Source organism: Phoxinus phoxinus (genome assembly GCF_949152265.1).
Source record: "Phoxinus phoxinus genome assembly, chromosome: 2".
NCBI classification, from domain to species: domain Eukaryota; kingdom Metazoa; phylum Chordata; class Actinopteri; order Cypriniformes; family Leuciscidae; genus Phoxinus; species Phoxinus phoxinus.
Genome location: NC_136877.1, coordinates 1,116,847 through 1,137,051, shown reverse-complemented (window position 1 = coordinate 1,137,051; position 20,205 = coordinate 1,116,847). Strand labels below are relative to the sequence as shown.

General features: G+C 37.5%; 1 protein-coding gene across 15 annotated transcripts in view; it reads right to left on the bottom strand.

The window, feature by feature from the left end:
* Positions 1-20,205, bottom strand: part of ank2b (ankyrin 2b, neuronal) — a 111,627-nt gene that overhangs the window by 76,212 nt on the left and 15,210 nt on the right. For all 15 annotated transcript variants that reach the window (XM_079594094.1, XM_079594095.1, XM_079594096.1 and 12 more), the window contains exons 3-6: positions 10,559-10,657; positions 8,632-8,730; positions 8,461-8,559; positions 1,274-1,459 (exon numbers count right to left, since the gene is read on the bottom strand). In XM_079594094.1, coding sequence (XP_079450220.1) covers positions 1,274-1,459; positions 8,461-8,559; positions 8,632-8,730; positions 10,559-10,657 — 483 coding nt within the window. The remainder of the gene's footprint in view (positions 1-1,273; positions 1,460-8,460; positions 8,560-8,631; positions 8,731-10,558; positions 10,658-20,205) is intronic.

The window sequence follows — 20,205 nt, the reverse complement described above, 5'->3', positions numbered from 1 at the left end:
TAACGGCGGATTGCTATTATAACGGCGGGTTTGCCGGCGCACGCCAGGAGCGGTTCACAGCCGAGGAGACCGATGCTTTCGTCAGGGCCGTAAAACACAGAGAAGTGACATTGTATGAGGATGATGGAGAAACACACACACATTAGCTTCGGTTAAACAGGCGTATCATAATTTGGGTAAATGTGTAATCTAGATTTATGCCTATTTTTTCACATCTTCACGGACACAACAATGATTTCCCTCGTGTGTTCATATGTTTCCTTGTAAATGATGTATGATTTGCAAAAATGAAAACTGCTGCGTCTGTTTAGATTAGAGAATCAAAGGGTGTGTGTTGTTCACACGCTACATAATGGCCAAGCACGCGCTCTTAAAATAGCATATGACTAACGCGCGGCGCCGCTGTCTTTAGACTGGGTTTCTCCTGGTCAGTGGCGGAGTTGTTTTCTGGAACTGCAGAATATCACCAGGGAACGTTTGCGCCGGAACACACTCCTCTTTTCGCTTTTCTCCATATAGTGACTTCAATGGGGTCCAACTTTGGGGTTGAAAGTCAAAAAAAAAAAAACTTTCCTCAAAAACCTTGATTTCTTTTCGACTGAAGAAAGAAAGTCATGAACATCTTGGATGACGTGTGGGAGAGTAAATGATCAGGAAATGTTAATCCTGAGGTGAACTAATCCTTTAACTATTTATTTGAACATTTGAAGTTGTTTTTAATTAAAATAGCAGTTATACTCTGTTCTGAATGTGTGATTCTGCAGTCACACGCAAAGATGACTTTGGATGCCCTTCAAACTATGCACTGTTAAGCTTGAGTCTTCTTCCAGATCCGTAAAGAAGAATAAAGACGTTTAAGAACCGTAACAAGAACCAAACGCCATATAAATAATTGAGTTCCAGTATTAAGTGATCGACTGATTCACATCACACTCGCTGTCATTACTCATAACCAGGGCTTGACATTCACTTGTTCACTGTGGCGAGAGCTTTTCCAAAGCCATGAGCAACTCAGCATTTCCACCGGCCACACCGTGGGGAAAACTGCCATAGAGATATTTTTAATATCATCTCATAATAAGGCATCAGGTTTATTAGGCTGCTGTCACTTTAAGAGCTGACGCACAGACTCATTATACTGTTTTATATACATATATATATATATGTGACACGCCACCGCTGAAATACACACGGGTGTTAATGTCAAGCCCTGCTCATAATCCTTCGACACATCCACATAAAAATACTCTTCTGTATATATGTATATATTTACCTTGGACTGGACGTCTGCATTGTGGTCGTTCTGGAGCAGGAGCGCGGCAGATTTGGTGTCGTCTTTACGGGCCGCGATGTGAAGGGCAGGCAGACGCACTTTACCCTTCGTGTCGTTCTCCAGAAGAATGGACACCACCTGGTTATGGCCTTGCTGGAGCGCAATCGCCAGAGGAGTGAAGCCGTCCTGCAAGACACCGATGCGGAAAACCTTGCGTTGTGAAATCCAGGGTTCGAAATCAACTTTTTCACTCACCGGCCAATTAGGCTACTACATTTTAAGTTACCGGCCATTCAGAACTTCTACTAGTAAAAAAAAAAAAAAAAAAGAAACCAGATTAACTACATCACAGCACTATACAGCAATTTGGGGTTTTCATACACTGTAAGCCATAATCATCTAAGTTATAACAAATAAAGGCTTGAAATATCTCACTTTGCATGTAATGAGTCTATATAATATATTAGTTTCAGCTTTTAAGTTGAATTACTGAAATAAATGAACTTTTACACCATATTCACATTTTTTGAAGTTTGACCTGTGCACATATATATATATAGTAGTCAACATTTGATGTGGATTATGAACAATACCCGTTCTTGTCTTAGGACAACTTTGATTAACTTTTCAGATCCACTTCAAATGTTAACTGTATGTATATATATACAGTATATATTATAAAATTTGGATTTCATAAATGTATTTCTTATTTTTTTATTCAGACAAAATCCTGTCATCCAGCATCTCCTTCATCCTCGTCCATTTGTTTTAGTTGGACAGATCAATACAGTACAAAGAACATCAAAATGTGGGATGTTGGAAAATAACAATGTCTTTTCTGTTCACCAAATGCTTTTTAATCTTCGCTATTGCTTCAATGCAAATGAACAAGCGCAACGTTATTTGTTGCGTAGAGACGTGTGTGTTCAAGTATGCCAGATATTAGCAGATTCTGCAATACACTGTATTTAATATATCATGATGATCAATATTTGTGCTAAATCTGCGCAGACTTCCCCAGCAAAGTGAGAACATAATAACACGCCAAATTGGTTCGTGATTTGACAGCGTTACACGCCACAATTGATTTTTACCCGCAAACGGGTGTTATTTTCAAACTTTATCTTTAATGTTATTATCGGCCGATATATGTTTTTCTTTAATGTTATCGTATCGGCCGATATATGTTTTTCTTTAATGTTATCGTATCGGCCGATATATGTTTTTCTTTAATGTTATCGTATCGGCCGATATATGGTTATCTTTAATGTTATCGTATCAGCCGATATATGTTTATCTTTAATGTTATCGTATCGGCCGATATATGTTTATCTTTAACCCTTGTGCATTGTTCAAATTCCCATCCTTTCGTTATGTTCGTGGCTGAAAACAGCCACTACTTTAAACTGCTGTAAAAATTGATCAGATAAATATTTTTTTGCCATTTTTTTTGCATAAATCTATTAATCAACATCAGTCCTGTTCAAAACTACTAAATGTTTTTAAAAAAATCAAGATTTTAACTCTTTAATTGCCAAATTCATAAATTATGTCACTGATTTGGGAGGGGAAAAAACACAAAATTACTTATTTTCAATATAAAATGTGATTGTGGACTGGATTTTTTTTTACCTTTTATCACAGTCTTAGACATGTCAAAGATTAGAAACAACATTGGTTTTGATGCATTGTTAGTTTTTGTGCAGCATCAGATTTTAACTTTTTCTCCCTCATTTACTGTTCGTGGCTGTTTTTGCCCCATTGACTTCCATTATAACCACATTTTTTGTTTGCAAAGCCATGACACCATAAAATCATGCATTTTTGATTGTTGGTGGTTTTCCCTGTTGGGAAGAGGTAAAATTTGTATTTTTTACTGTTGATAACCAGGTGGCACCATTAACCCTTTATATAGGCCTGTGCAAAAAAAAGCTTAGTTTCTGGCTTTTACATGGAGTCCTATGGAGTATAATAGCATAATAAAGTGTGTGTGTGTGTGTGTGTGTGTGTGTGTGTGTGTGTGTGTGTGTGTGTGTGTGTGTGTGTGTGTGTGTGTGTGTGTGTGTGTGTGTGTGTGTGTGTGTGTGTGTGTGTGTGTGTGTGTGTGTGAGAGAGAGAGAACTCACCTTGATGCGTCTGAGAAAATCAAAATATGCACCTCAGCTCTCAGAACTACATGGAGTAAACAAAAACAAAGTAAGTGTATTTATGCATCTGCCTTTTGATGGTGAGAAATGGAGACTAAACAAAAACTAAGCAAGTGGATTTGAACACATGCAAGCCTGCTGGTCATTTGATGGTGAGAAGAGCAGGCAACATGAGAAAGGGCTTGACTTGTAGTGAAGTTCTAGAGATGATCATGCAGCCTGACCCCTCCAGCGAGCTGCAGGATGTATTGTCTTCTCCCTCTGACACCACAGACTCAGGAGAGGCAGATCCTGATTTGGATGTGGCACCCTCATCATCCTCTCTAGCTTCCACTGAAGGCGAGGAGGATTCGGAGGATCCTGGGTCTGGGTGGATTGGGAGAAACGGCGAAGTGTGGTTTTCCACCAACGCGGAGACAACTCCCTTTCTTCAGCCTGCCAGAGGCATGACTTCATGGCCGACGCGCTATGCCATCGCAAGGGTCCATAACATCGATTCTGTGTTCAATCTGTTTTTTACGGGCGCCGCACAATGAGAAACTGGACCGGGGTGGACTCCACAGATCTCCGTGCCTACATGGGGCTACTGATTTTGGCCGGCGTCTACAGGTCCAGAGGGGAGTCCACACGTTGCCTGTGGGATGATCGCAGTGGTCGTGCGATTTTTAGAGCCACCATGTCCCTCTCAAGATTCAAGAAATCAGCAGAGCTCTGCGTTTTGGAGGTTGGTCATGCTGACAATGAGGTCAATCATCTCGTCGGCCCTGGAGTCACGCCTCTGGCAGGCTGAAGAAAGGGAGTTGTCTCCGCGTTGGTGGAAAACCACACTTCGCCGTTTCTCCCAATCCACCCAGACCCAGGATCCTCCGAATCCTCCTCGCCTTCAGTGGAAGCTAGAGAGGAAGATGAGGGTGCCACATCCAAATCAGGATCTGCCTCTCCTGAGTCTGTGGTGTCAGAGGGAGAAGACAATACATCTTGCAGCTCGCTGGACGGGTCAGGCTGCATGATCATCTCTAGAACTTCACTACAAGTCAAGCCCTTTCTCATGTTGCTTGCTGCTCTTCTCACCATCAAATGACCAGCAGGCTTGCATGCAAGTGTTCAAATCCACTTGCTTAGTTTTTGTTTAGTCTGCATTTCTCACCATCAAAAGGTAGCAGATGCATAGATACACTTACTTTGTTTTTGTTTACTCCATGTAGTTCTGAGAGCTGAGGTGCATATTTTGATTTTCTCAGACGCATCAAGGTGAGTTCTCTCTCTCTCTCTCTCTCTCTCTCTCTCTCTCTCACACACACACACACACACACACCCACACACACACACACACCCACACACACACACACACACACACACACACACACACACACACTTTATTATGCTATTATACTCCATATGACTCCATGTAAAAGCCAGAAACTAAGCTTTTTTTTGCACAGGCCTATATAAAGGGTTAATGGTGCCACCTGGTTATCAACAGTAAAAATTTAAATTTTTACCTCTTCCCAACAGGGAAAACCACCAACAATCAAAAATGCATGATTATATGGTGTCATGGCTTTGCAATCAAAAAATGTGGTTATAATGGAAGTCAATGGGGCAAAAACAGCCACGAACAGTAAATGAGGGAGAAAAAGTTAAAATCTGATGCTGCACAAAAACTAACAATGCATCAAAACCAATGTTGTTTCTAATCTTTGACATGTCTAAGACTGTGATAAAAGGTAAAAAAAAATCCAGTCCACAATCACATTTTATATTGAAAATAAGTAATTTTGTGTTTTTTCCCCTCCCAAATCAGTGTCATAATTTATGAATTTGGCAATTAAAGAGTTAAAATCTTGATTTTTTAAAAAACATTTAGTAGTTTTGAACAGGACTGATGTTGATTAATAGATTTATGCAAAAAAAATGGCAAAAAAATATTTATCTGATCAATTTTTACAGCAGTTTAAAGTAGTGGCTGTTTTCAGCCACGAACATAACGAAAGGGTAGTGAATTTGCCCAGAGTGTACTGTTAAGTTTTTGAAAATTTTCAAAGCATTTTCCTAAAATATGTGTAAAAATAAGCTTTGTCACCAAAAATCATTCCATTTGCTGAAACACGGAAAAAGTTATGGCCAAAATAAGACTCAAAAATACCCCATAGTGGCTGAAAACAGCCCCAACAGCACATAAGGGTTAATGTTATCGGTATCGGCCGATATATGTTTTTCTTTAATGTTATCGTATCGGCCGATATATGGTTATCTTTAATGTTATCGTATCGGCCGATATATGTTTATCTTTAATGTTATCGTATCGGCCGATATATATTTATCTTGAATGTTATCGGTATCGGCCGATATATGTTTATCTTTAATGTTATCGTATCGGCCGATATATGGTTATCTTTAATGTTATCATATCGGCCGATATATGTTTATCTTTAATGTTATCGTATCGGCCAATATATGTTAATCTTTAATGTTATCATATCGGCCGATATATGTTTATCTTTAATGTTATCGTATCGGCCGATATATGTTTATCTTTAATGTTATCGGTATCGGCCGATATATGTTCATCTTTACTGTTATCGTATCGGCCGATATATGTTTATCTTCAATGTTATCGGTATCGGGCATAGGCCGATATATGTTTATCTTTAATGTTACCGGTATCAGCCGATATATGTTTATCTTTAACGTTATCGGTATCGGCCGATATATGTTTATCTTTAATGTTATCGTATCGGGCGATATATGTTTATCTTTAATGTTATCGTATCGGCCGATATATGTTTATCTTTAATGTTATCGGTATCGGGCGATATATGTTTATCTTTAATGTTATCGTATCGGGCGATATATGTTTATCTTTAATGTTATCGGTATCGGGCGATATATGTTTATCTTTAATGTTATCGGTATCGGCCGATATATGTTTATCTTTAATGTTATCGTATCGGGCGATATATGTTTATCTTTAATGTTATCGTATCGGGCGATATATGTTTATCTTTAATGTTATCGGTATCGGCCGATATATGTTTATCTTTAATGTTATCGGTATCAGCCGATATATGTTTATCTTTAATGTTATCGTATCGGGCGATATATGTTTATCTTTAATGTTATCGTATCGGCCGATATATGTTTATCTTTAATGTTATCGTATCAGCCGATATATGTTTATCTTTAATGTTATCGGTATCGGCCGATATATGTTTACCTTGAATGTTATCGTTATCGGCCGATATATGTTTATCTTTAATGTTATCGGTATCGGGCGATATATGTTTATCTTTAATGTTATCGTATCGGCCAATATATGTTAATCTTTAATGTTATCGTATCAGCCGATATATGTTTATCTTTAATGTTATCGGTATCGGCCGATATATGTTTATCTTGAATGTTATCGTTATCGGCCGATATATGTTTATCTTTGATGTTATCGTATCGGCCGATATATGTTTATCTTTAATGTTATCGTATCGGCCAATATATGTTAATCTTTAATGTTATCGTATCGGCCGATATATGTTTATCTTTAATGTTATCGTATCGGCCGATATATGTTAATCTTTAATGTTATCGTATCGGCCGATATATGTTTATCTTTAATGTTATCGTATCGGCCGATATATGTTTATCTTTAATGTTATCGGTATCAGCCGATATATGTTTATCTTTAATGTCATCGGTCTCAGCCGATATATGTTTATCTTTAATGTTATCGGTATCAGCCGATATATGTTTATCTTTAATGTCATCGGTATCAGCCGATATATGTTTATCTTTAATGTTATCGGTATCAGCCGATATATGTTTATCTTTAATGTCATCGGTATTAGCCGATATATGTTTATCTTTAATGTCATCGGTATCGGCCGATACATGTTAATCTTTAATGTTATCAGTATCGGCCGATATATGTTTATCTTTAATGTCATCGGTATCAGCCGATATATGTTTATCTTTAATGTCATCGGTATCAGCCGATATATGTTTATCTTTAATGTTATCGTATCGGGCGATATATGTTTATCTTTAATGTTATCGTATCGGGCGATATATGCTTATCTTTAATGTTATCGTATCGGGCGATATATGTTTATCTTTAATGTTATCGTATCGGCCGATATATGTTTATCTTTAATGTTATCGTATCGGCCGATATATGGTTATCTTTAATGTTATCGTATCGGGCGATATATGTTTATCTTTAATGTTATCGTATCGGGCGATATATGTTTATCTTTAATGTTATCGTATCGGCCGATATATGTTTATCTTTAATGTTATCGGTATCAGCCGATATATGTTTATCTTTAATGTTATCGTATCGGGCGATATATGTTTATCTTTAATGTTATCGTATCGGGCGATATATGTTTATCTTTAATGTTATCGTATCGGCCGATATATGTTTATCTTTAATGTTATCGGTATCGGGCATCGGCCGATATATGTTTGTCTTTAATGTTATCGGTATCAGCCGATATATGTTTATCTTTAATGTTATCGGTATCGGCCGATATATGTTTATCTTTAATGTTATCGTATCGGCCGATATATGTTTGTCTTTAATGTTATCGGTATCGGCCGATATATGTTTATCTTTAATGTTATCGGTATCGGCCGATATATGTTTATCTTTAATGTTATCGTATCGGCCGATATATGTTTGTCTTTAATGTTATCGGTATCGGCCGATATATGTTTATCTTTAATGTTATCGTATTGGGCGATATATGTTTATCTTTAATGTTATCGTATCGGCCGATATATGTTTATCTTTAATGTTATCGTATCGGCCGATATATGTTTATCTTTAATGTTATCGTATCGGCCGATATATGTTTATCTTTAATGTTATCGTATCTGCCGATATATATTTATCTTTAAAGTTATCGTATCGACCAATACGAATATTTGGGTTTTCAGCTTTCAGATATAAAGAATTATCGGTTATCGTATCGGCCAAAATATGAATATATAAAGTTCATACTTTTGCAATACTGTCATGCTACACTTTTCAAAGCACTTTACCTCTGTTGCGGTGCTCTGGTTTCCACCATTCTCCAGAAGATATCGCACCACATCTAAGTGGTTTTCTTGGGAAGCCATGTACAGGGGAGTGAATCCATTCTGTGGAAGCACAGGCGTTTAATGGTTGCTGTTATACTGTTGTTGTTGGATAAACGTCAGACTGGTTCCTACCTGAGATTGTGAGTTAATGTCAGCTCCCCGCTTGACCAGGAGCTTCACGACTTCTCCTTGTCCTGCTAGTGAGGCGATGTGGAGAGCCGTGTTTCCTTTCTGCCAGACAAACAGATCGCTCAGACATTGCTCTTTAACAACGCGTCTACACCTCTACTTCCCACATCAGCACAACTGGATTCAGGAACTGGGACGTGTTTAAATCCCTGATGTACTTTAAGCGGAATCGAAGAACAAACTTGACGTCATTTTGATCAAAATCAGGACTGTGTGTGTGTGTGTGTGTGTGTGTGTGTGTGTGTGTGCGTGTGTGTGTGTGTGTGTGTGTGCGTGTGTGCGTGTGTGTGTGTGTGTGTGTGTAATAATAAGTGTACGCGCGTTGTGGACCTGCCATTGGGCGCACATTACTAACGCGCTCTTTAAAGCGAGACACTACAGGTGAATAGGGTAAAATTTTTAAATAATAGAAATCACCATGAAACTTCCTCAGTTGATTACTTACACAAGTATCTAAAAAAATATGTATCACAAGTTTTTTTAAATTTGTATGTTTAATTATGCAAATTAGGCATTATCTCATTAAATATGCACAATTTTGCATATATTTTTAGTAGATAGATCTGAACATATGATATTTTGTTTACACACAAGATGAAAGAAGATGTTCAGAGGGATTTCAGGATATATGCTTTCATTACCTAGGAAATCTAAATATACTGTCCATAGCCTTAAAAAATAAATTTTCGCCATTTTTTAAAATGAAAATGTCACATAAATAAATCAGGCCAGGAATGATTTATTAACAAATCCCTCTGAAAATATCTCCAGAATACTCCTAAGTGTAGAACTGGAAAGTTTGGTGTACAGGTGCTACAGCTGAGATGTTTATACTGAAAAAGGCATTTAAAAATTTGTAATGTAAAAATTCATACTTTTTTAGTGGAAACAACTATTTACAGACACAATATCTCATCAGATCATTAGCAACAACAATACAAACCACCGAAATCACATCAAAACTTATAAACACAGCATTTATGGCCTTCACCTGAGTAGAAGAACAGCCAAAAACACACATCTGAATGTCAGAGCGTCACGTGATGCTTCTGAACCAATCACGGTGTCAGACATTGACATCAGCCAATGAGATTTCTCTTTTAGAGTTAAATGCCCATTGTACTTTCACGATTGGTTGCTGATAAAAAATAAATGACCATATTTGGATCCGACAGCATTGTACAGGAGAGAGAGCGCTTCCCAACGTGATGACTAAGAATGACAACTTTTGTTGAATTTCAGAGAAATCTACAGACGCAAATAGACAAAGTGCAGTAAAATAAAGACCTAAATGTGTATCTTGGACTTTTTTCACCACAAGTCTGAAAGAAGACATGTTATTGAAGACAAATATCCAAAAATCTCAAAATTGACCAGTTGACAATGTTTTTGCCTGCCGTGTCTCGCCTTAAATAACAAAACAAAAAAAATTACGCCATTGACTTTAGACCAGGGTTCAGTTGGTCAACGGCTCAGTCTGTTCCTCAAGATAGCAACGGTCCAACAATGCGCCTGAACACACTCGTTCTCAGACCAGCAGCTCGTGGGCGAACAGATGGGCACAAATGCAGCTTTTTAAACAACGTGCAGGACGAGAAAATGATAACTGTGTCGGGCTGAAACTAGCAAAAAAACACTTGCGTCGCGCTTAGCGCTGCATTGCGCCGGGTGTAAGATAGGGCCCATATTGTCTTTCAATAGTTCAAGCGCTTTTCAAGCACCTTTTCATAAATATGGCTGTTTTCGAAGGTTTTCCAGGGCTCAAATTTCCAAAAGTCAAATTCAAGCACGTTGTATGAACCCTGTAACATTACAGTGCTCTGTAACCCTCTCCATCAGCTCCATTCATGTTTTCATGGAGGAACTTTACCTTCGTAGCCGAATCAACCGGAGACCCTCGCTCCAGCAGCTCCTGGACCAGATCCATGTGTCCTTCCTTCGCTGCCAAGTGCAAACCGTTGAGGCCATTCTGTGGAGAAACACAACATCTCGTCATCGTGTGTGTGTGTGTGAGGTAATCGCAGCTGCTACCACACATGAGCTCTTGAAACCCCGCCCTCTGCAGCAGCTCATTTGCATTTAAAGGGCCAGGCACAAAACGGTGCGTTTTTGCAAACCCTCAAAAAGTGACACTTTAACATGCGATATAAAAATATCTGTGAGGTATTTTGAGCTAAAAAATCACACACACACTCTGGGGACATCAGAGATTTATTTTACATCTTGTGAAAAGAGCATTTTATTTGATTAAAAACACCACATAGACACATAAACAACATTAAAAGCTTGATCTTCACCACAGCGGGACTTTATCACTTTCCCCATGTGCTCCTCTCAATCACACACTGAGCCGAATGATGAGTTATTGAATATATCATGTAACAAACACTGCAAACTGTCCTCTAGAGACCCAGCGCTCGGCTCAACTTACAACCAGCTCGTCTTACGCCAGCCTTCTCTAATATTGAACCCAATTACAAATACAGTTTGTGATATTTAAACAGTCCTGCCCAATACAATTAGTTTAAAGTGTGTACAGAAGTAATACACAACTGTCTGTTTTCATGTTACTTCACTCAAAAATAAAAATTCTGTCATCGCGCACTCGCCAAATTTTTCTTTCTTCTGCGGGACATGACATTTTTCTATTGTTTTCATTGTTTTTGTCCATACTCTTCTATGAAAGTCAATGGGGACCAAAACTTTCATTGTATTAGTTTAACAATTTATTGAGACATTTTAACCGATTATTACATTTAACAAACAGATACAACAACAAACAAGCAAAAAGCGCTGAAATATATAAAGATACAATTATTATTATACATTTTGTTATATGTTTGGATCACAGAATGTCTTTTCTGAACGACTGATTGCGATCACATGACCTTTTTTATTTTTTTAAAATAAATGTAAATTTGTTTTTGATTTTTACGCTTTTTTCCATAATCGGTTATCGGGTTTAATATCGGATTCACTGATAAATACGGGAGTTTTGTGTTCACAGGTAAAGTAACTTGCCTTCCTTAATTCGCAAATTAATAGTTATCAAAATACACAGGTTTCTTGTATACAAACAATACCGGATGCGCGCGCATCCACGAGGCAAGACCGCTATATGTTATGCCGAGTTCTGTAAAAGAACATTGTAATTAACGTAGATTTCGCATTGTTTGTAAATTCTTGTTGACTCAATAATAAACTGCAATTTCAGAGTTGAATCTGTTTGCTTGTGTTTCATTTGCATATTAATATAACATTATGTAAAAAGTTAGTTAGTTGACTAGTATGAAATTGTCCAACTAAGTTTGCGAATCATAAAAACCTGACATACTCTATTTATTTAGGTTAGTTTACAGCACAACAGCTCCGCGTCATCTCTGCTTCTGCTGGATATAGCCGTAAAGACTGTTGCTTTCTGCCTCTTAGATGCGCGCGCATCTACGTGATGACGTTGCACAGAAACCCGTGTATTAGTCGAATAAATATATATTTTTGGACGTTTTAGAATATATCTTTTATATATATTTCTACATCCTGCTTTACTTGTTACCTGTTTGTTTACCTGATCAAATATTTGACTTAAAGACTCTTTAGTGACCATGAACTTTCTTTTTGCACTTTTTCTGTTTATTGGTGGAGAGTTTTATTTTGTAAGCAAAAAAAAAAGAAGGGAGTGAAACTATATTAGTATTCACAAAAGTGTTAAATAAGACCGTGTGTTCAGTGCACTGTTATTCATTGTGTCCAAAATAGAAATAAAAACAATAAATATCGGTTCTGCACATGAACATGCAAATATGTGTCGGTATGGCTATGAAAAATCTGAAATGTTTTACATTTAAAACAAAGATTTTAGCATCTAGGAAACATTATATGGAGGTGAAGAGTTACAGTATTAAACCAAATTCTGTTTATGAATAGAAACTGAAGCACATTTTGGAAAAACTCTTTAGGTTTTGAATAAAACTCGATTAAACTGATAATCATTGAGTTAAGTCGAGACTGTTCAGAGAGACGGTCAGCTCAATGACACTGAGATATTAATAGCTGGCTGTCGTTGCCCTTCAGGAAAGACTTTCACGTGCTAATTCTTGTCTTAAAAGCTCATTTGGGAATGTCCATAGACATGTCAATATTGAAGCAAACGGCTCTCAGACCGCAGAAACACAGGCTAACTACTAATATTGTGTGGCATCTTCAGCTTGTGTGGTCTTCAAAACTGCAGAACTGGAATCTCTACTTATAAACCATTCTATTATAAAACTGGCTTCACATGTTTCTTTCCAGCTGGTCTACATATACACTCTAAAAAATGCTGGGTTGTTTTAACCCAATTTTGGGTCAAATGTGGACAACCCCAAACGTTGGGTTAAAAATTATTTTAAAAAAATTAACCCAATGGCTATATTTGACCCAAAATTGGGTTGAAACAACCCAGAATTTTTAGAGTGCAGTAGTCGATCAGGACTGTTTCCCGAAAGCTTCGCTAGGCAAGATCACAAGTTCCTCGTTATCAGCCGTTCAGCGAGTGTGTGTTTCCCGAAACCATCGTTCCAACATTCGTGAACAGCATCGCAGAGTTGTGTGTGTGAGCGACAGATCTCGGCCTGTGGTTAGAAGCAGTTTCTCCTGTTTATAACATGTGGACATGTGGCAAAATAAGCAAGATGACATTCTTTTATTTAGAACACATGTAATTTACGTCTGTTAGTTTGTCAAGAGATTTAAAGTGTAGTTTCTGAAGCATGTGTGAAAAAGTCTAAGTGAATCTGGAAATAAAGCAAGAGAAAAATGAGTAATATTCCTCAGATGCATGTCTGTAATTTATAGCAAAACATCTCGCGTTAATTCGATCTCAGACAGATTCATTAACATGAGTTATTATTCCTGCGTGACGCCATTAACCAACGCGGTTGAACGACCAATTTGTGACAATATGGTTTCGGGAAACAGTCGTGACTAGATGATTTCTTCAGTGATGCAGTTTACTACAGGAGTGAAGCACGAGTTACAGCGCTGTACGGGAAACACACACTCCTACTTCGACTGGTGGGTCAAGGTCAACCTAACAACACACTCTACTACGCTAACCTAAACAACACGCTAGCCAAAGCGGAAAAACCAAAAGACACTTGATACCACAGACCGAATGATCCATGTGCCTGTTGTTTACGCACTGCACACACACACACACACACACACAAACACACACACACACACACACACACACACACACACACACACTGTTGCCACAGCAGAGCTGTTAACTAGCTCTGCACGAGGTAGCACTTGATAACTGAGCTCCTGAAATAGCAGCAAACACTCGAAGTGTGTGTCGGAGTGTGTGTTGAAGCACAGAGAAGTCAGTGGCAGAGTCAACATTTGGTTCAACACCATGGAAGATAAAAAGCATCAGTTGTTGCATGATTATTGGTAGATTGTATCTCATGTCGTTCTGTCGTTCATCTTCGGAACACAAATGAAGATATTTTTGATGAAATCTGAGATATTTCTGTCGCTTCATTGACAAGCTACGCAACTACCACTTTCAAGCCCCAGAAAGGTAGTAAAGACATCATTAAATAAACCATGTGACTCGTGAACGAGCATTCGTTTTTATTTCGTAAAAAAAAAAAAAAAAAATTGAGCAATCAAAGCACTCGCGCGATATATTACACATCTCTGCTTTGAGACGTGTCTGTGAGATGTTGCGGTGACCCAGTTGTTCTGACATGTTTGGTCTATTTAAAGGTCTGTCTGTGAACGGTTGAAAATGTGCTTTTAATCTAATAATCTACACACAATCCTCTTCATTTAAACTGCAGTGAAGCACTCTGTCTGGGAACACTGGTTTGCCAAAGTAAACACTTCTAGTACACAATCTAGGGTTTACTTTGAACGTTAACGCATAAATTGCTAGTCAATTTCACAAATAATTACAATAAAAAGTAACATTAAATGAAATGTAAAATGTAGAAGCAACTTTAAAAAACAGTATTTTACATTGTAGTTCCTCAGCGATCTGTTGCTGGATAGTCCTGAACTCCTCTGATAGTTTTTATGATAATATAATATCTTTAAAACAGTTGATCATATTACAATATGGCTGTAATATGAAGAAGAAGAAAAAAAATGACAGGATTTACAGCCATTCAATATTTATTCATAAATGATTCCAAAAGTGATGTCTGGGAAAACTCACATCTTCACCCTTTATTCAAATATTATTAAAATGATAATTCTGTAATCATATGGTGTAGTTTTGCTTGGAGTCGATTGCTTTATTTGTGATGATAACGCACTGAAAAATGACAAATTGTGCAACTTTTTGTCCAGGCCGTCATACACAGAAATGATGATGAACACATGCAAAAACTAGAGAGAACCAATGAAATATTAATAACTGGTTATGTTTGCTTTTTCATAGTAAAATATGTAAAACCTGTAGCTGTAGTTTTCCTTTTGTGCCGAATCATTTTAGCAGATAAATACCAAGTTTAGTGTTTCGTTCTTCCCTCGTATTTAAAATATTTTCTTATATTTTGATGGTTTCATTGAACTTTAGGAAGTCTTTAAAAACAACATCCGAACATCACTGATAATGCTTTTCATACACTAAACCTTTACAAATTCACCTTTGGCTAAGCCCCGCCCCCCTTAGTTACTGTTGCTACGTCCGTCATCTTCATCTGGGCTCTGGTTTGGTATCAACACGGCTTATGCTGTGACGCTCTTCCTGCTGAACTTTTATCTAACTTTTATAAAGCAGCAAATAAAGTGTGGGATAGAAGTCGGCAGAAGGGGCTCAGTGTGCGTTCGAAGGCTTTATTCAAGACATAAACGCGAGCAACAACAAGATCCAAACAGAGGCAAAAGCATAACGGTCACAGTCAAAACATGACCCACCGCATATCCTAATGGAGACGGAGACTGGGACTCACAATATCAGGAGCAACACTGTTCATGCAGAGCTGGTCTCTATTCACTTCTATAATCGTTATTACAAAGCAAACGGACTACGCCAGTATAGTTGTGTTTATTAGCAGCGTGTGCTAGCCAGAGGTGGAAAGAGTAATAAAATATTGTACTCAAGTAAAAGTACTACTACTTCAATGAAATTTTACTTAAGTACAAGTAAAAGTACCGGTCTAAAAATCTACTCAAGTAAAAGTAAAAAGTAGCTAATTTAAAATTTACTCAGAGTAAAAGTTACTTAGTTACTTTTTTAACAGCGGGGTGGGGTGGGGTGGGGGGCTCTCCCGTGTAGGGTCGTAACGGTATGAGATTTGCACAGTATGGCAATGTCTCAGAAAATATTACTATTAAAGGGATAGTTCACCCAAAAATGAAAATAAGCCCATGATTTACTCACCCTCAAGTCATCCTATAGGTGTATATGACATTCTTCTTTCAGAGTTATATTTAAAAAGTCCATTAAAGTGCCTCTATTCATCATAAAAGTGCTCCATACGGCTCTGGGGGGTTAATAAAGGCCTTCTAAAGCAAAGCAATGAGTTTAAGAAAAAAATCCATATTTAACATGTTACAAAGTAAAATTCTAGCTTCCGGCCAAACGCAGTCTACTTGCGTCTAAAGCACAACTTATGACGTCGAAGTAGCGTAGTGCGTAATGGCGTAGCTTTAGACTTAAAGGGCACCTATTATGCCCCTTTTCACAAGATGTAAAATAAATCCAACACACATTTATGTTCAAACATCATGTTAAAGTGAATTTTGCATAATAGGTGCCCTTTAAGTGGAATCTGTATGTTCGTGTGGCCGGAAGCTAGTTATTTTACTTTGTAAAGTTTTAAATATGGATATTTTTCTGACACAAACTCATCGCTTCGCTTCAGAAGGCCTTTATTAACCCCCCTTTAATCAATTAATAAATAAATAAACGGTTATAATAAATTTATTGTTATTATTATTATTATTATTATCATCAGTTAAACAATGACAGTTAAATGAATGAAAACAGTTTTTTTGGTTTAACAATGCTTTTATTATAACAAACTTAAAATTATGTGTTTGTTTTGTTTATTAAAATTTCAATAAAACATGTCTAATCAACTAAATTCAATAACTGACCAATGACCATTAGATTAACTATTTTTTAACATTAATCATTTATTAAAATGTTTAAGAATACTCCTATGACATGTATTTTATTCAGAAAATGAATGTTTCTTTTTATGATTTAATACCAATAAATGTAAACTGTATCCTTTTATTTTTTGGGAAAGTTCTGCAGAACAGATTTATTAAATTAAACCATGGACCCAAAAAAAGATATTCCTTAAATAATGTTAAATCTTTTTAAATTCAAATTATTGTTGCTATTATTTTGAGAAGTATGTTCTATAGGCATACGATAGTAATATATGCTATTTCTATCATAATTTCTCCTAGTTACACTAAACTTTTATTTTGACGGGTTCTAGTGAAGACCTGTTTCAGAGTGTATTTGACAATGGTTTTTCTCAAACAAAATGATGAAAATGCTCATTAGGCGTTCTCTCAGAGCAGCTCTCTAAATGTTCATGTATTCATGTCCTCATATTGTTTGTGAGAGGCTGAAAACACAATGAGCATCAGGCATAGGCCTACTTGAGTATGTAGTAGGCGCGACGCAGCTCATTCACACAGAGGCACGCAGAACAAGCATATTTACATAGCAGTCTTTTTGCGCTTTAATATTCAGAGACCATGTCGCGATTGGATTTATTGCACAGCTCTACTTTCAATTTATTAATATAGCCTACTACTATGACTGGATTCCGGGATTCACTCTGCAAACGGGACATACCCTTATCTGCACGGATGGATGGTGTTCCATGTTTCATCCTTTTGCAGCCACATTGCGTCCACACTTTTTGCACATTGGATAGGCTATCTATCCTCGAGGACAACCACGCGTTTTTCCTACATCTAAAGTAGCCTATTCACATACTGGCCATATGGTTCGCTTCATAAGAATTCGACGGCGTTTCACTTTCAGCTGGGTCTGCATCACCTTTTATGCGCGTTTGTTCTTCCAATAGATAGACGGTTCTCCCGCCCTTCAATCAATGCAGTAGTTTCCGGAGCGCGATTATTATTATTTTTTTTCCTTGAAAATTATTATTTTATTTATTTTTTACTCGTAACGGATATGATTTTAAAATGGAGCGAATTACAATACTTCAAACAAAACGTACTTAAGTAAAAGTAAAATTACAGATTTAAAAAACTACTTAAAAAAGTAGAAGTAGCCTACACAAAAAAACTACTCAATTACAGTAACGCGAGTAAATGTAATCCGTTACTTTCCACCTCTGGTGCTGGCGTATCAACAATTAGGCTAGAGAACCGAAATCATGACCTAAACCAGCATAAAACTGTCTAACTAGTGTAACTTCACAGTAAGGTTAAAAGCTAAATGTATCTTAGAGCAAAAGTGTGTTGTTGATCTTGAGGGGTTTCGCTGACTGAGGACGTCCACACAGTTTAATCCAAAGACGACACTTGTCAGGATTTGACTGGTTTTGGGAAGGGAAAAACGGACCCCCCCCTCCAACCTCTCTGGGAAACACGTATCTGTGTTACAAACGCCCCAGGCACAACGGTTTACCATATTTCTGATAAAACGTCATATGAGACGCCGGTGTTAAAGTCAATGGAGCGCTGTGAAGAAGTGTCGGACCGCTGTGGAGCTCGTTCTTGGCTGTGCTGTGATTGGTCAATCTACATTCTAGGGCGTGGCTTAGCCAAAGGCGAATTGTGTTACAAACTCCGTAACGAAAGCAGTTTGCATTTGTCAGTGTCGTCAGAGCCGGTCTACGAGAGCCTGGCCAATCCCTATCAAGTCCAATAGAGAGCCTAAGCCCCGCCCCTCCGCTTCCGGCTCATGAGACCTTATTTCGGAAAAAAATCTGTATGGTAGTCGATGGCGAGAGACAACTCATCTTTTTATTCCGTCTGAACTCTGCCCTGAATTACACATATGATGTTTGTCAATATAAAAGATAATTATGAAAGTCAAGAAAGTCACAGTTTGTCATAAAACAGAAGAGTAACGTTTAGTTTTATGTGGAAATCACTCAATGAACTTCATCTCTCGTCTCGCACTATACGTCACCGTTGCTCGTGTGTGTGCAGTCTGGTACAACACACTCCGGCATCACGGCGTAACGTTACGATTATAGCGTAAGACTATAGAAAACATGACAGACGTTAGCTTCGGTAAAGTTAGCTTCAGTAGAGTTAGCTTCAGTAAAGTTAGCTTCAGTAGAGTTAGCTACAGTAGAGTTAGCTTCAGTAAAGTTAGCTTCAGTAGAGTTAGCTTCAGTAGAGTTAGCTTCAGTAGAGTTAGCTTCAGTAAAGTTGGCTTCAGTAGAGTTAGCTTCAGTAGAGTTAACTTCAGTAAAGTTAGCTTCAGTAAAGTTGGCTTCAGTAAAGTTAGCTTCAGTAAAGTTAGCTTCAGTAACGTTAGCTTCAGTAACGTTAGCTTCAGTAGAGTTAGCTTCAGTAGAGTTAGCTTCAGTAAAGTTAGCTTCAGTAAAGTTAGCTTCAGTAAAGTTAGCTTCAGTAAAGTTAGCCTCAGTAAAGTTAGCTTCAGTAAAGTTAGCTTCGGTAGAGTTAGCTTCAGTAAAGTTAACTTCAGTAAAGTTAGCTTCAGTAAAGTTGGCTTCAGTAAAGTTAGCTTCAGTAAAGTTAGCTTCAGTAACGTTAGCTTCAGTAACGTTAGCTTCAGTAGAGTTAGCTTCAGTAGAGTTAGCTTCAGTAAAGTTAGCTTCAGTAGAGTTAGCTTCAGTAAAGATAGCTTCAGTAAAGTTAGCCTCAGTAAAGTTAGCTTCAGTAAAGTTAGCTTCAGTAAAGTTAGCCTCAGTAGAGTTAGCTTCAGTAGAGTTAGCTTCAGTAAAGTTAGCTTCAGTAAAGTTAGCTTCAGTAAAGTTAGCTTCAGTAAAGTTAGCCTCAGTAAAGTTAGCTTCAGTAAAGTTAGCTTCGGTAAAGTTAGCTTCAGTAAACTTAGCTTCAGTAAAGTTAGCTTCAGTAAAGTTAGCTTCAGTAGAGTTAGCTTCAGTAAAGTTAGCTTCAGTAAAGTTGGCTTTAGTAGAGTTAGCTTCAGTAAAGTTGGCTTCAGTAACGTTAGCTTCAGTAGAGTTAGCTTCAGTAGAGTTAGCTACAGTAGAGTTAGCTTCAGTAAAGTTAGCTTCAGTAGAGTTAGCTTCAGTAGAGTTAGCTTCAGTAGAGTTAGCTTCAGTAAAGTTGGCTTCAGTAGAGTTAGCTTCAGTAGAGTTAACTTCAGTAAAGTTAGCTTCAGTAAAGTTGGCTTCAGTAAAGTTAGCTTCAGTAAAGTTAGCTTCAGTAACGTTAGCTTCAGTAACGTTAGCTTCAGTAGAGTTAGCTTCAGTAGAGTTAGCTTCAGTAAAGTTAGCTTCAGTAAAGTTAGCTTCAGTAAAGTTAGCTTCAGTAAAGTTAGCCTCAGTAAAGTTAGCTTCAGTAAAGTTAGCTTCGGTAGAGTTAGCTTCA